This window comes from Scylla paramamosain, chromosome 10 (assembly GCF_035594125.1).
Source record: "Scylla paramamosain isolate STU-SP2022 chromosome 10, ASM3559412v1, whole genome shotgun sequence".
In the NCBI taxonomy this organism is placed as follows: domain Eukaryota; kingdom Metazoa; phylum Arthropoda; class Malacostraca; order Decapoda; family Portunidae; genus Scylla; species Scylla paramamosain.
Genome location: NC_087160.1, coordinates 29,659,432 through 29,676,931, shown reverse-complemented (window position 1 = coordinate 29,676,931; position 17,500 = coordinate 29,659,432). Strand labels below are relative to the sequence as shown.

The 17,500-nt window shown below is 40.0% G+C and overlaps 1 protein-coding gene across 1 annotated transcript in view; it reads right to left on the bottom strand.

Moving 5' to 3' along the window:
- The window catches only part of LOC135104500 (myosin heavy chain, muscle-like), a 10,263-nt gene extending 1,432 nt beyond the window's left edge, over nt 1-8,831 (bottom strand). Inside the window, 21 exon segments of the mRNA XM_064012061.1 lie at nt 86-873; nt 1,216-1,461; nt 1,603-1,681; nt 1,822-2,708; nt 2,798-3,271; nt 3,398-3,515; nt 3,667-3,784; nt 4,012-4,099; nt 4,305-4,348; nt 4,451-4,787; nt 4,954-5,124; nt 5,399-5,668; nt 5,795-5,907; nt 5,910-5,931; nt 6,206-6,309; nt 6,551-6,713; nt 6,853-6,942; nt 7,126-7,234; nt 7,372-7,399; nt 7,689-8,272; nt 8,712-8,831. Of these exon segments, the coding sequence (XP_063868131.1) occupies nt 86-873; nt 1,216-1,461; nt 1,603-1,681; nt 1,822-2,708; nt 2,798-3,271; nt 3,398-3,515; nt 3,667-3,784; nt 4,012-4,099; nt 4,305-4,348; nt 4,451-4,787; nt 4,954-5,124; nt 5,399-5,668; nt 5,795-5,907; nt 5,910-5,931; nt 6,206-6,309; nt 6,551-6,713; nt 6,853-6,942; nt 7,126-7,234; nt 7,372-7,399; nt 7,689-8,196 (4,757 nt within the window). The 5' untranslated portion in view covers nt 8,197-8,272; nt 8,712-8,831.
- Nucleotides 8,832-17,500: the final 8,669 nt, after the last annotated feature.

The window sequence follows — 17,500 nt, the reverse complement described above, 5'->3', positions numbered from 1 at the left end:
TATAAGATAACCAGCATTAAGATCTTAACACAATAGGTAGTGTTGACTGTGTGCACTAATACATATCAATAATATAAAAACTTACCGTGTGTTGTCAAACTCCTCTTCCTTTTCCTGGATACGACGATCGATTTCTTGCTTCACCTGGCTGAGCTCAAGTTGGCTGCGGAGAACCTTGTTCTCTTCCTGCTCCAGTGCGGTCTCAGCCTCCTCGAGAGCGGCTTGTAGCTCTTCCTTCTCGACTTCAAGGCGCTTAGCATTTTTCTGAAGATCGTGGTACGAACGGCCACCTTCTCCGATCTGGTCCATCAGATCCTTGATCTCATCAGTGAGAGCCTTGTTTTCACGGCGGACCGAATCAAGGTGGTCAAGGTTTTCTTCGTAGGCAGCCTTCATGCGGAAGTGTTCTGTGGAGTAGTTGCGGCACTCCTTCTGAGAAGCATCCAGTTCGCCAGACAGATCATCGACCTTCATCTTCCATTCGGAGATGACCCTGTCAAAGTTCTTCTGTTTCTTTTCAGCAGCAGCCGCTTGGCTTTCAGCACGCTCAACAATAACCTGGATTTCCTCAAGGTCCATAGTGAGCTTATCCTTAGTCTTCAGAAGGTTTAGATTCTTCATATTGAGTTGTTCAATCTGGGATTCAGACTCTTCGAGGCGAGAGGCGAGCTTCATACGAGCGTTCTCGAGCTCCTCAGCGCGAGCCACGCCTTCAGTTTCGTATTTGGAACGCCACATATGAGCTTCATTTTGAGCCTTGGAATATAGGCGCTGAAGGTCAGCCTTGGCTTCACTTTCCTCATCCAGCTGCTCCCTAAGCCCATCGATGTCATGCTCCAGATTACGGTATTTGCCCAGCAGGGTGGCGCGCTCCTGTAAGACAGCAAGTACATAATAGACAAATGCTATAGAAATTGTGTGTGTGTGTGTGTGTGTGTGTGTGTGTGTGTGTGTGTGTGTGTGTGTGTGTGTGTGTGTGAGAGAGAGAGAGAGAGAGAGAGAGAGAGAGAGAGAGAGAGAGAGAGAGAGAGAGAGAGAGAGAGAGAGAGAGAGAGAGAGAGAGAGAGAGAGAGAGAGAGAGAGAGAGAGAGAGAGAGAGAGAGAGAGAGAGAGAGAGAGAGAGAGAGAGAGAGAGAGAGAGAGACTTAGTCTTTAGAAATTTGATTATTAAATATTTAAAATTGGACTGAAACTGCAATGTGTGGATGGACTCACCTTGCCCTCATCCTCTGCGATCTTTTTGCACTCATCCAGTTGGCTTGAAAGATTGAACTTGACCTTGGCCAGCATGTTAATCTGGTTGTCGGCCTCCTCAAGTTGCCTCAGGAGGTCTGCATTCTCTACAGCCAGTTTCTTCTTCGCAGCGTCATAGTCATTGAGGGTTCTTGTTGACTCGTCCAATTTGGCGTTGGCCTCAGTCAAGTTGAGATGCAGCTGTTTGATGTGCTTCTCTCCCAAAGCCTGTCGGAAACAGTGGTGGCGCTCAGAATTATTTAAAGCCCACAAGTTTCCATATCAGCAGAAACTGCAGATTAAATCTACTTGAATGTAAGTTACTTTTCAAATTAAATTAATTTAAAATGCCGAAAACAAAAAACTTACCTTATCACGAGACAGACCATCAAGGGCGGACTTAGCTTCTTCAGCCTCACGTTTCAATGTGTCTTTCTCCTTCTCAATTCTGTAAGAGGTGGAGTGTAAAAATTAAGAAAGTAACACACGCATTTGCGTGATCATTTTAGAATATTTAACATTTATTTTTTTCTTGTGTGTACGTTTTAAATAATTATTCTAATAAAAACAGCATTCTTTACCACCAACCTGATCTTCATCTTGTTCAGATGGTCAACCTGTTCTGACATTTCGGCCACTGCATCGTTGTGCTTCTTGCGGATAAGGTTAAGAGAAGATTCGTGCTGAATGTTTGTTTCCTCAAGATCGCGACGGAGCTTGGCAAGCTCCGCCTCGCGTTTCTTATTCAGCTCCACTTGAGCAATCGTGGCTCCACCGGCCTCTTCCAGGCGGTCGTTCAGTTCGGTTAGCTCACGTGTCAGCTTGGTTTTTCCTTTCTCCGCCTTGGAGCGAGCTTGACGCTCATGTTCTACTTCAGTTTCTAGCTCTTCGATGCGAGATTGCTGCTCCCTGAGAGTCCTCTGGATTTTGGAGTACATGCCCTGCTCCTCCTCGAGCTTGGTTGCCTGGGAACCATATTCCTTATCCTTTCGCTGGATGGTGCTTTCCATATCTTTGTAATGACGTTCCAAGTCCGAGACACTTTCTTGGGCTAATTTAAGGTCACCCTCCACCTTCCTCTTAGCTTTTTCCACGTCGCTGCGCAGCTTCTTCTCTCGCTCCAGTGAATCTTCGAGTTCGTCAAGTGTTTGTTCGAGCTTGCTCTTGATATTGTTCAGATGACCACACTTGTCCTCTATTCCTTGATAATCCTCTGATAGCCTCTGACCACTCTCCTGCAACTGCTTCTTCTCTTTGTTGAGCCTGGTAATAATTTCTTCTTGGTGAGCAATTTCTTCTGTCAAGTTATGGATTTGATGATCTTTAGCAGCCTTCTCCTGGTCAAGCTTCTGGAGGGTTAGTTCCATGTCTTCAATGTCTCTCTTCAGACCAGTAGAATCCATATCAATGTTTTTCTTCTGATTGAAGACATCCTTTCGGGCTTCCTCCTCCTTGGTCAGACGATCCAACATGTCCTGTAAACGCAGAGAAAGTATTGTCAGTGTATAATCTTTGTTCCATTACCTCAAGGCTAAAACTTACTGAAACGAACCACCGTACTTACGGTTACTTGAACCTCCAGTTCGTGCTTCTGGGCCTGAAGCTTAGCCTGTTGCTCCAGAAACTCAGCCATGTTGCCTTTACTGGATTCCAGTTCAACCATAAGGTTGTTTTTCTCTTCCAGAAGGGCAGCGTTAGAGACTTCCAGATCTGCTTTGAGTTTAAGTTCGTTTTCCAGATCTTCACAAGCCTTTTCTGACCTATCTCTCAGCTTTCGAATCTCGTCCTCTAGGCGAGGCTGATTAAGGAGAGGCTTAACTTTCTGCCACAGATTAAACCATGGCCAGGATTTCAGTTGCATGAACTTTCTGACGTTGCGTTGCACGACCACCAGGGCGACGCGCTGCTCCTGAAGTCTTTTATATTCTATGCGGCTGAGGAAGCCTCGAATCCAGGCCTGGAGCCAAGCTACGATCTTCCCGAGGCGGTCGTCGCGCAACTCCTCCATGCTACCCAAAACACCAGCGCGGAAGAACACCTGCAAGATACAAGAATAATAGTGCTGGCAACTATTTTCTGTGGCACTTACAAGAAGCTGGGGCATAGAGCACAGAGGAATCTCAAGAAACAAAACAAAGCTTCATTAAGAAATGATGCAAGTTACCTTAGTTTTTCCCAAACGGTAACTTTCAGGATCCAAACCAGACTTATCGAAACAAATCTTAGCGGCTTTCTTATCATCGGGTTCGGCGGTCATCTCTTGCGAGGCGAGGATCTTGTAACTGTGGACAGCAGCAATTTATTTGCTAAACCTTCTGAGGTTAGATGTATTTAATACTATTGACACTTGTATAAAGGTGCATTTATTCCTGCTCATGACAAAACGTTTCGCCATTAACAATCCTGTGAAAATTATCGTTGATAATTACGTACCGATGCTTGAAGTCCGGATAAGGCATCCTGTTGGGGAAGCCTTTACGACAGATACGGATACCTTCAAGCACACCGTTACAGGTCAGCTGGTGCATAACTAAAGCAGCATCGATGACACCTGAAACACAGTGCAGGAGTTGTAAGATATGATACAGTACTGTCTTTTGAAACGGCACTGAAGTTTTCTGAAGTGTAGGAAATTCTGTCAAGAGTAGAGAAAGCTACGTTAAGAACTCTTCCACTAAACCTACATAATAAATTACAGGTATAACATCGATAGTCATGGACTTCATCTATTTATATGATGATATTCAATTTGCACATGCATAAGAAAAAAACACTTACCTGGGGACTTGGTCTCGTTGGGCACAATACAACGGATGAAGTGAGGGTGAGTGGCGTTCAGGGTCCTCATGAGGTTGTTCAGCTGCTCCTGTGGGTGAAGGTGAATGACAGCTACCACAATATGTAAATTTTGTCATGTAAGCAGCAACATCTTTTGACTTTTGATGGGTCAGTTAATCGACGAAAGAGAGAGAGAGAGAGAGAGAGAGAGAGAGAGAGAGAGAGAGAGAGAGAGAGAGAGAGAGAGAGAGAGAGAGAGAGAGAGAGAGAGAGAGAGAGGGAGAGAGACTTACTCTGTATGCAGATGACACAGTTTTGAAGCCACCAGATTTTTTACCTGGAAATACGCAACCAGTTAATTATCGTTCATGACCTGTAATTGGCTATTACATTTACAAAAGAATATTCAGGTATCGGTGATAAAAGTGAATGATCTTACCCTTGCCACTGCTCTGCTCCGCTGTGCCAGACTGCCCGGGGTGATCAGCAAACAGAATCGGCAGGAGTTCATTACTTGCCTTCTTGAGCTGATCTACCACTGTGTCGTTGAGGGGATCCTTGTTTTTCTCAAGCCAGCCACTCAGGTTGTAGCTCACAGTACCGGCGTAGTGAACAATGGCGAAGTGAGATTCCTCTTGACCGGGCTTGGGAGGTTTTGGCTTCACGAACACATTCGACTTGCCCAGGTGGTTTGTGTTCAGTTTTTCAGCAAATGACTTGTCGGTGGCCTTGGGGAACATGGACTCCTCCTCCAGGATAGACAGCAGACCCATTTTCTAAGATAAGACAATAAAAATCACATATGTATACAATCTCTCTCTCTCTCTCTGTCTGTCTCTCTATGTATATACATATATACACACACACACACACACACACACACACAGGCAGATAAAAGTTTGCTACTAGATCAAGAAATATCAAGGTGTTGATAACTATTACCTTCTCGAAGAGGTCAATGCAAGCCTGCAAGTCCATGCCGAAGTCCACGAAAACCCAATCAATTTCTTCCCTCTTGTACTCTTCCTGCTCCAGCACGAACATGTGGTGGTTGAAGAACTGCTGCAGCTTCTCGTTGCAGAAGTTGATGCAGATCTGCTCAAAGCCGTTGTACTGCAACATGCGTAATTAATGTGCTTCAGTAGTTGTCTGGAAAGTCCTTTTTGATATATATATATATATATATATATATATATATATATATATATATATATATATATATATATATATATATATATATATATATATATATATATATATATATATATATATATATATAATCACGAGAAAAAGGTCAGTCATGTCTTATGCAATGTGAATTTGTATATTTTCCTGAACTATTGTGACTGATGTAATACATTCCTCTATAACTGAAACTGAGGCTTACTTCGAAAATTTCAAAGCCAGCAATGTCGAGCACACCGATGAAAGTAGCTCGTTTTTGTCCAGTGGCCAGAGTCTTGTTACAAATTGTGACCAGGTACTTGAAGAGACGATCAAATAAACTCTTGGCCAAGGCACCGATGGAATAGTTGCACTGGTTGACATTCATGCCCTTTGCCACGAACTCGTTGCCGACCTTAATCTTGGGTTTGGTGATGTTCTTGTAGAGATCCACGGAATCCACTCCCATCAAGGTACCGAGCTTCTCGCCAACCTTGAGGACGAGAAGGAGAGTTATCAGATAGAAAAAAAGAAAAGAAAAGAAAAAAAAGAAAAACGATCGTTATATATGACAATGAAAAATTATGTCTGCAAATAAAAGTAATTTCATCAAAGATACCTCAGTGCCGTCGGGCTCGGCCTGCTCCTCGCGACCCCTCTGCTTGAATTTCATCTCACCCATGTGCATGACGCAGGCAGTGATCTTGTATACGTTGTTCACTTCTTCCTGGTGAAACCCAAAATGTCGAAGGCATCCTGAAAGTTTATTGTAAATGATAGACGGCAGATGTAGTTGTCAGTATTTTTTACTGATTTATGAAAGTGAAGAGTTAGTGTAAAAATAACTAAATAACATGTATCATTGTCACGAAAGTTATATATTTACTCTAGGATGTATTCTGTTAGCTTTTTTCCGGCTTTATTGATTTTATAAGGAGGAAATAAAAAGGTAAATAAATTTAAGAACACAGATGGTGAAGATTAAGTAGTGACCTAGAGATTATTGTGATAAAAAAAAAAAAAAACTCACGTGACAGAACTGCATGTCCTCCTTGTCATCAATGGAAGGCACGGTGACCTTGCCTTGAGACACGTAGTGGTAATCGTGGATGTTGTTGCTCAGCAGACACATGGCTGGGGATTTATGAGCAGATTCAAGCATGATTATCTTTATTTTATTGTAAAAGAAGTTGTTTATGTACTGGTGAATTGGCCTCATGGTGAGTTATATTTACCGTACAACAAGGAGTGTTTATGCTGAATGTATTGTAATATAGTATTTTGTAGTGTGTTTTGATGTGTTCGGATAAAAGTGAAAAAAAAAAAGTATACGACTTTATCAAAACTTAAAAAAAAAAATCAGCCTTATACTCACGCTTGATTTCCTTGACTTGGTCGGACATCACCTCATAGAAGATATGGTAGGATCGCTCAAGGGACTGCTGGGAGATGACACGAGCCTTCTCCAGCAGGTAGACCTCAATGTCACCACCAGACAGCTTGCCATTGGGTTGGAAGTGGATACGGATGAACTTACCCTGGAAGAAAGGATATGAAAAAATAAGTCACTTGAGAACATCACTGTAGAAGAATGAGTATTGTATGTCTTATGATTGGTCTAAGTTCTGCATAGGCAATATGGATCAGAGTTTGTTAGACTTATATATTAAAACTCACGAAGCGGGAGGAGTTGTCGTTACGGACGGTCTTGGCGTTACCGAAGGCTTCCAGCACAGGGTTGGTCTGCACGATCTGGTCCTCCAGGTTCTGGGAAATTAAATTAGGCGAGATAAATATTCTGGAAATCTTGATAGCGGTGATCATAGGAGGTAATAAACATTCTCAAAGGTTAAAACACTTTTTAGATTAACGTTATATTCTTCATATAGTAGAATTATTAGACAATAATTCAATAATCTATGATTCCTTAGACTTAAAAATATATCTTACAGGCTTTTCCTTCTCTAAAGCCTTCTTCTTGCCGGTGCTGGCACCGACGTTGGCGAAGTAGGAGAGTACCTTCTTGGTGTTCTCAGTCTTGCCGGCCCCGGACTCACCGCTGAGGGAAAAGTATTGATCAGTCAAGTAACGTAAGTATAATTTTAAAAGAACAGTATGCTACAAATATCTATGTTTATCACATATATGTATATGTATTTACTTGAAGTTTACTAGAAAAGTACTATGAGTACTTACGTAATCAGCATGGACTGATTCTCACCAACTGAAAATGAAACGGATATCATGAATACAAATGCGAACGCGCAGACACACACACACACACACACACACACACACACAGATATATATATATATATATATATATATATATATATATATATATATATATATATATATATATATATATATATATATATATATATATATATATATATATATATATATATATATATATATAAACACACACACACTCACAGGCACGTACACAGTATATGTATATATATGCCTTATGGTTTCTTATTACATTGGAAACAAAAGTGTTTCCTACTTACGTTGCAACATATCCATATAGGCGCCGTCAGAGATGGCGAAGAGGTGAGGAGGCACTTCATTACGTCTCTTGCCCTGGTAGATCTTGACCGTTCGGTTGGTGTAGATAGGGTAGCGCTTGTAGGGGTTAACCACAATACAGAAGAGGCCAGAGTAGGTATAGATGAGCTTGGCAACGTAGCGTGTCTTCAGATTGTACAGGACGGAAGGGTCGTTCAGGTACGTCAAGTTAGACATGTCCTCGCACTTCTCGTACTTGGGAGGATTGACTTGATGGACTTGGTCTTTTTTCCAGTCCTTGGTTTCACCAGCAGCGAATACAGATACCAGATTGTCTTTTGTTCCTTGGATTTCACCCTCAATGTAGCCCTCCTTGGGATCAGGAATCCAGCAGGACTTCTTGGGATCGTACGGCTTGGTAGAATCCTTCATTTTCATTTCCATGGAGACGAAAAGGTATTCGGTGGGGTCGGGGTCGGGACCCGTGCTCTTCTTGACGTGGCCAGGCATGTTGGTGGTGCGGGTGGGTGCCTAAAGCTGCCGAGTCGATGCCAGAGTTCGATGGTACAGTTAGACTGAAGAAGTCCTGTGGCACGGCAAAGGAAACGAATTACAATTCTACATGGTATATATCATCATCTCATTCTTTGGGATACCTAAATGGATCCCTTCTCTCAAAGATGTGATGTTATTTAAAGCGTCAATTGTTGGTTCTAGTCGGTAATATTTATGAAGCACATGCAGAGAACTAAATGGTTTACATTTTTTTTTTTTTTTCTTTGTGAATTTGCCTTTTTATTTCGAGCAAGAAGGCCACGAAAAATAATTATGAATTAAGTAAATATGAATGGATCAAAATTGTACACAAAATATAACGAGATTCAAACCAAGAATACGACATCAGCAAGTTGAACACTTAAAAAATAACTGCACTCATATTGAACTGTATAAAACTATCGTAGTTTTTTTTAGTTTATATAAGCAAACCGTCTTGAGGCAGTGTTTCGAAGCTCCGGAGGACTTACGACACGCCTCACTGCACGGCCACGGGCACACCTCCGTCACCAGCACCCTGCGGAGAGCGTCTGGGAAGCCGGCTCTCTATGACTCGCCTGGTCAATTCTTGGGAGGACGCAGCGCGGAATGCCAGGAAGGAATGGGGGAGGGGAAGGAGGGTCGTAATACTCACGGAAATAGATCGTCGGGAGCTATCTGGCAGTCCGTCTGTTTTCCACTAGTGCCAACCCCGCGAAAAACCCTGGGTAAGTTTGCTTAACCCGGAGGTTCTTGAGGGCGCGCCTTGTAGGAGACTGGTGGGTGGATATATGTTGTTTGATGAAAGATGAAATACCCTAACGTGAATCTGAGGACTTTCGCATCCATTCTACTACAACAATGAGTTCGGGATAATCTTTGGGCACAATATTACTTTCCATGCTGAATTTCTAGAAACATTTGAGTACTTTAGGTGTTTGGCCGTCGGTTCCCCACTCTCCCCCATTTGCCTTCCTCTCATCTTACCTCTCTCCTCTAAGTCCTGATGAATAATTTAGGCACCCTAAGTTTGCCAGGCGGTTTAAAATCTTCCTTCTACAGGAAAAAATACGATAAATGTATGATTCCTTCACCCATTTCTTGTACATAAATGTTCGTTATTATTCTTATCATTCACCATCGGCATAGCGAATAAACAGTTTGTCATGAACCGATCTCTTTGTTCAAGTAATTAGCCATCGGCTCTACTTTCATAATGAACCATTAATCCTTACATTCATTTGTTGCAAAACAGATCTGAGAGAAGGAAGTAACGCTGTCTGTTTTTCCCTGCCCTGCTTATTCTCGGGCCAGTACACTGCTCCCCGCCCCAGACAGTAGGAAAGTAGCCAAATCTTAACCCTTCTCTTGACAGCAGCTCGTATTACCCTCAGTTATGCCCAGGTAGTGAAGTGCTGAAACCACGTCAACAACAATAACCCCATCTAGTGTTATAGATGTGGACATTTTGATACAGGCTTACTATCAGGAGTGAGAGGGAGTTAGTTAAAACAGGTACTATCTGACTGCAATCTGGCATTGACTGTGGTGGCCAGCACAGTACGTGTGTCTGTCGGGATTGTCTTGTTTCTAAATTGGGATGTTCAGTTTTATGAGTTAATGGGAGTTCAGGAATAGAGGGGAGGATTAACCTACCTGTTATTGACATTGTTATCATAGTTGTCGTTGTCATCATCATCATTATCACCAATCCATAACCATCATCATCATTATCATCATCATCATCATCATCATCATCATCATCATCATCATCATCATCGTTAATCACGATTGTCATCATTATCACATCGTCAATGTCATTGTCATTGTCTTCTTTGTCAAGCTGAGATGTTTTCATAAAGAGAATAAGCCTGGGAGGATATTCATTAGGTACAATTATTTATACATATGTGTGTGTGTGTGCATATATATATATATATATATATATATATATATATATATATATATATATATATATATATATATATATATATATATATATATATATATATATATATATATATATATATATATATATATATATATATATATAAAGCCACACACACACACACACACACACACACACACACACACACACACACACAGAGAGAGAGAGAGAGAGAGAGAGAGAGAGAGAGAGAGAGAGAGAGAGAGAGAGAGAGAGAGAGAGAGAGAGAGAGAGAGAGAGATGCATACGTACAACAGTTGTATATATATATATATATATATATATATATATATATATATATATATATATATATATATATATATATATATATATATATATATATATATATATATATATATATATATATATATATATATATATATATATATATATCCAACTGAATTACAATTTGCAAAAATAGATCTAAAGGAAATATCAGGAATTTTAACTTAAATAATTTTCCAAGGTATTTCTAATATGATAACTGTAGTGATTGTCGAAAAGTAACGTGGTGTATGAGTTGTTTATCACTTGTGGATGGAGTATAATTGTCGAAGAAGACATTACACATGTGTAAAAAGGTTTCTGTGCAGTGGATTAGTGTTTTTTTTTATTCATCAGGTTAAGCGTCTCTAACAGTTAACATAGCTTGTATGTTATTTGCGTTATTTGTCATTAACCAATATGAAACCCCCTCGACAAGATAGTCTATGTGTGTTTTTATGTTGGTACATCGGACCTATGTGGTCCCCAATGTAAAGCCAGCAGAGCAGTCGCTTCCACCCTCTCTTTAAGAGAAGTATTTTTTTAGTGGTTTTTATCTGTTTTTAGTTGACAGTCTGAAGATGGGACTGTTGTATTTCCCGAAACAGGACCAAGAATAAAGGAATGCTGCCAGTGCTGTGCTTTTACACCTTCCTCTACTAAATAAGATTCCGAGCGAGGAAGCCCTTCTCTCTCTCTCTCTCTCTCTCTCTCTCTCTCTCTCTCTCTCTCTCTCTCTCTCTCTCTCTCTCTCTCTCTCTCTCTCTCTCTCTCTCTCTCTCACATACACACACACACAGACACACATACACACACACACACACACACACACACACACACACACACACACACACACACACACTGACTGGACAGGAAAAACACATACCAGGCGTCCAGTCAGTCTACAGTGAAAGTGCGAGTATCTGTTGAACTGTATATGCATCATTAGAAATAAACATCGTGTGAAAAGAATAGAGGATAGAAGAGAATATATTACAGCAAGTCTGTTCCTCTCTCACTATTCCCCGATGAGTTAAATCTTCTTGACAAAGACGGAGGCTTCCATACCACCAGGAAAATATTAAGGGCTTTGAGATAAGTGACAAAAAAGTCTCTATATTGGACATGTCATGGAGAGTGAAAACCGCTGGTACAGAATGAGGAGGCTACTGTAGAAAAGAGAGAGAGAGAGAAAAAAAAAGCAGCAAATAAATGTTTGGATATCTCTATTGAAATTAATTAAAATTTATCTAGTTTTGCCATGGTTATGATCTGTGTACCGTGGCGAACGAAACATCACAGCTTCAGTAACCGAGGACTGAATCACCTTTTTTAATTATAGTACATATATTATCTGTATTTTTATCCGGATAGAAAAAAAAAAACATTCATATTTATGCACACTTATGTATTTCATTTAGCTGGAATTGATAATACAATAAAACAGGTTCATGCATTGACAGGAAAGTACCAGACAAATAAAGATGAATCCAGACGTGTGCACGCGACCAATCGAGGGAGGTGGACGGGTGCAGTCATTGCTTTAAGAGCGTGTAGCTCTCTGTAACGACCTCGTGGCTTTGATTCATAACATTACAGGAGTAATTAGTGTAATATTTAATTAATTAAGGAATGATTATTCCTTTTTGTTTGCAAAATCAGCGGTCGTATAGGATCAGACAATGTTAAAAAACAACACCACCTCTTTTTCAGACACCGCCATGAGTGCGCTAAGATCTCGTAACCCGAAGGCCGTGAAACGAGCACAAAAGCTAACCAGCAGCAACAGATGTGTCTCAGAGGGCGCGTCAGTACGTTTTGTAGCGAAAAGAAAGTGTGTGTACTGCAGTGTGCTTATCATGCCTACATAATGTTTATAAACATTATACAAGTATTGTTTCCGCATCAAAACCAGCAAGACACTGACGTCTTTCAGCTTTGCACAACCTCTGAAGTACCTAGAAATCGTTCATATGATTTAATTGTTTATTAAAAAAATGTTCTTTAATCCTTTACTCCCTGAGATATTTTCTAGCTGTAAAAAAAAATCTTTGATTTTTTTTAAGGCCAAAATAAAAATACAGCCACGTTTTTTTCATTTGTATTGGTCAATTACAAATAAGATCGAAAGCTGAAACGGGACTTGTATGTCCTGACCGGCGAGCGAACTCTAATATTTAATATCCGCAGAGTTAAAAGCATGTATTCTAAGGAGGACATATTTGTCCTCTTCGGCAGTAAAGGGTTAAGTCAATCATCCGAAAAAAAAAGTTTCTGCTTCGCAGACGTGAGATGATCTGTGACCTCTATGAACCCGAGTAAGAATATCATACGTTGGCAGGACCTGAAGGACGGTCTTCCTGGTCACATCGCTAGCTTTTTACTTTCTCAGACATTGATCGCCACCGTAAAGGTCTATTTTCAGGCTCAGAAAGATGAATAATCGTAATGAGTGATTACGTTCTACGTGATACGCAATTAAGAGGTTTTAGTATGTATGATCCTTATGTATGTGTGACTCAGTATCTTAAATATTTTTGAATGATGAGCATACTTTTTTTACATAATGATTATGATATCCACGCACACACACACACACACACACACACACACACACACACACACACACACACACACACACACACACACACACACACACACACACACACACACACACACACACACAGATGCACACACACACACACACACACACACACACACACACACACACACACACACACACACACACACACACACACACGCACAGATGCACACACACACACACACACACACATATATATGTACTATTATGTATGTATTATATATGTATGTATGTATGCATATATTAATGGTCTAAAATTTTATGAGTCAGATGGCATTTGGAGTGTCTGCTTTCTGCTAAAAGAGCCTAACCAAAATTTATCACTTGAAATTGGTTAATAATGGATGGCAGAGATTGACATTAATTCGGAGGATCTTAAAATAGGTAAGTAAATTAGCGTATTTGGTGGCATAATAACTTATTAAGATTGGATGGATATATATTTAAAGATGCACGGTATCTTGTGGTCTAAGTATATTTAGTATCTTTCATGTTTTATTTTGTATCTTTATTTACAAAGAATACTGGCCAAAGACAACACAACACCATTGATGGTGCGGTAACGTCTGTCATGTGCTTGGCGATGAATGAAGGATGTAAGTGTGGGGATCTCGATGGATGGCACGGGCTCACGTATGGTTCACTGAAACCATACGTGATTCCTGTAAGTAACTAGTTTATTCAGTGTTTGGAAATTAATAATTGAACTGATCCAGTGACATTATCGCCAATGCCACAGCTTATGTCTCTTCTTCCTTCCTCATCTTCTTACTCTCCTCTTTTCCTCTTCTTACTTTATTCATACCTGTGGTGTGAAAAGCTCCATATTTGCAAATGATAAGATCTCACACCTTGCTGATGGTGGAGTGTCCGAGGAGGGAATAAGTGTGGGGAAATTATCGCATTTTTCAATCAATTTTTGTCCTTTTATATCATCCAGAAGAAATTTTCATATTGTAATAATTTTTATACAAGTCAGTGTGTTTTTTGCCACCTTGTGTCCTTATTGTTACAAATTAAAATTTTCAAGAAAATTTTTTTTTATCGAAATACAGTGTTAATTTTCGCAATATAAATGTCGCAAGTCCATGCATTGGCTTTTTTCTTAGGGTACAGAGGACCTCAGCAGGTGCATCACTGTGGCTGGACTTACTTGTGATCAACATGGATGTACGCCACGTTTCGTTAATTCTCTAGCGCAGGAGCGTACATAACTTCATATGTAGTACTCGTACATTAGTACATTAATAGTGCAGATTTAAAATCAGATCATGAGAATATAATCAGAAATGCAGTATGTTGAAGGTTGACAGAATGACAGCAAATAGACTACAACAGCTATTTGTTTTGGCGCTTACGTTCTTTTCGTACTTTGCATTATTTAGGTGTGGCATTGTGGTCTCAGCTGTTTTCTGTATGTTTTCTTATTCTACATTAGCAGGTCAGTGCACTTTCACTCTTGTTGCAAATGAATGAAAAAGTATTGTCTTACGACTGCAGTTACAACACTCAGACAAATATGTGCGGGCTTGGCAAGGATCCAGTACCTAATAACATTTGTATTGTGAAAATTAATTTCTTTTCTTTTGCTTATTTGAGCTAACTTAATTATGTTACTACGATTTATATTACTGTTACATGCTACATCAGGTAGCAGACGTGGCTTATAAGTAATATGGGTTCATGAAAGATAGCAGTATTTCATGAAAGGCGAAAACTGATACACCACGTGGCCTCATTACATACAGTACACGACTTGTACCATTATCAGCTGTAGAGAGGTTCTTGATGCTGGGTATTGAAAAGATAACTCCTGATTCGCTGATGAATGTTAAATGAATGGGGTAAATATGAGAGATGTTGGTTCCATTATGTAGTTCATGTGTCACGTAACTTTTATTTTTCTTTTAAGTGACTTCAATTTTTTTTTTATTATAATTAACAAATTCTAAAGTCACTTAAAAGAAAAAAATAATCATTAGTTGTTAACTTTATGGTAATGGTATTATTCTTTTTCATTCCATAGCTTAGAATTCATTCACATGTATGCAGTCATAAAAAATCTAATAACAGCGGCTTCAGTTTTATAATTCGCTGGGTGTACTAATCAAAGGACGTAGGTGGATTTCGAGGAGGATGAAGCATGCCGAAATAACAAGAGAGAGAGAGAGAGAGAGAGAGAGAGAGAGAGAGAGAGAGAGAGAGAGAGAGAGAGAGAGAGAGAGAGAGAGAGAGAGAGAGAAAGTTCTTGCAATACCACCCTCCTAACCATTCGCTCCTCGAATTTGAAAGTCACTATTAGGCCGTCCAAGTCCCGCGGGAAGGTCCAGTGACACCGTCTCCACTTCAGAGGGCAGACCAGCAGCTGGGAAGGCACGCAGCAGCCTTGCCTTGATTCTCCATAAATGCATACACCGGACTCTACAGTGTTTTTAGTGTCGGGAAAGAAGCAATGACAATCCCAGCAGATCGTAAGCGAGGTCGTAAGAAGCAGAGTGTGACCGCAGCTTAAAGTGGTCACCCAGTGACATCAGTGGCGCGGTGCCCAGGGACTACAGCAAGTTTTGCGACATGCTCCCCAAGTTAGCAATCGGATCACTCCCGCACGGTGCACAATTTTGTGACCGTCGTTCCCAAGCGGTTAATGTTGGTTGGCGATGTGAGAGTGGGGATTGCAGTGAAATGAATCCTCGGTCTTATTGACCGTTGGCTGTTTGTGATAATTAGCGGGATATAGTTGTGTAATTGTTGTGCCTACAGCGCTGCTACTTGAAGGCGTAAGCGTTCATTTTACTCGTTATTTTTGTGGAGGTGGCGGAAGGTCATAAAACACTTCGGACTGTCTGGCACTCCCCTCTGCCTGTGTATTTGTCCAGGGATTATTGTCTTCATGACGGCCTCCTACTTTTAGGGAATGACTCACTTTCTGTCAGAACCTTTTCCTTCAGTGGCGGCCAAGTTTGCGAGAATTACAGCAGCAGGCGTGCATCGTTCACGTCCTTGGTAAATCATAAACTTTCGGTCATGCTTCATAAAAATTCTTGGCTTTACCAAGAGCAGTATCTTGCATCCTTGATCACACTCCCTCACTGGGTCACAGAGTACCTCTTGCCAAAATAACGTTCAAAGTAAACTTTTCTGCTATACCAACTCACATATTCATCACATCGCCTCAGCGCCAAGGAAACGGTGGCACGAGAAAGGGAGAGAAATAAGCTACCATCTGGTTATGTTATTTATGCGTTCTTCCCCCTCGCCTTGTGTCATCTTTCTTCGTTGCTCTGGTATGCTTCGAGATCCCATTTTAGGAGAGCTAAACCTGACACCGCCAGGACTGTCGCCCATGACAGTGTATCGTGCTCGGAGTACACTTAGGTCACCGCCACCTGCATGTGCACACCGCTACTAAGGGGACTAACTGACTGAGTGATTGATTCATGGTGCCTCAACAAAGGAATCATGTGTCGCTCCACCAAGACAAAAAGAATCAGAAATGTATCCTTGGTCCTTTAGAAGTCTTGTACCAGTAAATTTGTTGTATTTACTGTGTGCATGCGTGCGTGTGTTTTTACTGTAGAGACCTTATACGTAGCTACAATGATAAAATATGTATTTCTTTAAGGCAATGACTTTCACATTAACAACGTGTCCTTGAAGCCCGCTTATCTTTATTCTTCTTTCTCTCGTGTCGCTCTCTGATTATCGGTATGAACTGCTTCAACAGCCACTCCACTCCCACGTGTATGAGCACTACTGAAAAAAAAAAAGATAATAATAATAATGATAATAATAATGATAATAATAATAATAGTAATAATAATAATAATAATAATAACAATAATAATAATAATAATAATGATGATGATGATGACGATGTATCCCATTTTATTGTACAAGAATAGATCATATGATGTGAAAAGAAAAACTAGGAAAATCTGATCTTATGTTATATAATCTTTACTTAAAAATATACTAGAAATTTAAGAGCGTAATCGAATATTATGTTAAAACTGATAGTTTAGTTCGCCCCAAGATGTACAGTTAGAGAGAGAGAGAGAGAGAGAGAGAGAGAGAGAGAGAGAGAGAGAGAGAGAGAGAGAAGCAGAAAAACAGACAGCCAAAGAAATGGAGACAGAAACAGAGAGGGGGACCTGAAAAAAAAAAAAAAAAAAAAAAAAAAAAAAAAAAAATATATATATATATATATATATATATATATATATATATATATATATATATATATATATATATATATATATATATATATATATATATATATATATATGGCTACATGCATAGATACATAGATATATAGATAGATAGGTAGATAGATATATATAGATATAGATATAGATATATATGAGAACTTGAAATCAGCGCAGCGTGGGAAGAAGACAAGAAGACATACCATAATATAGAATAGAAGAGCGGAGGATGATGAGCAGCAGGTGCAGGCGTTTGAAAGA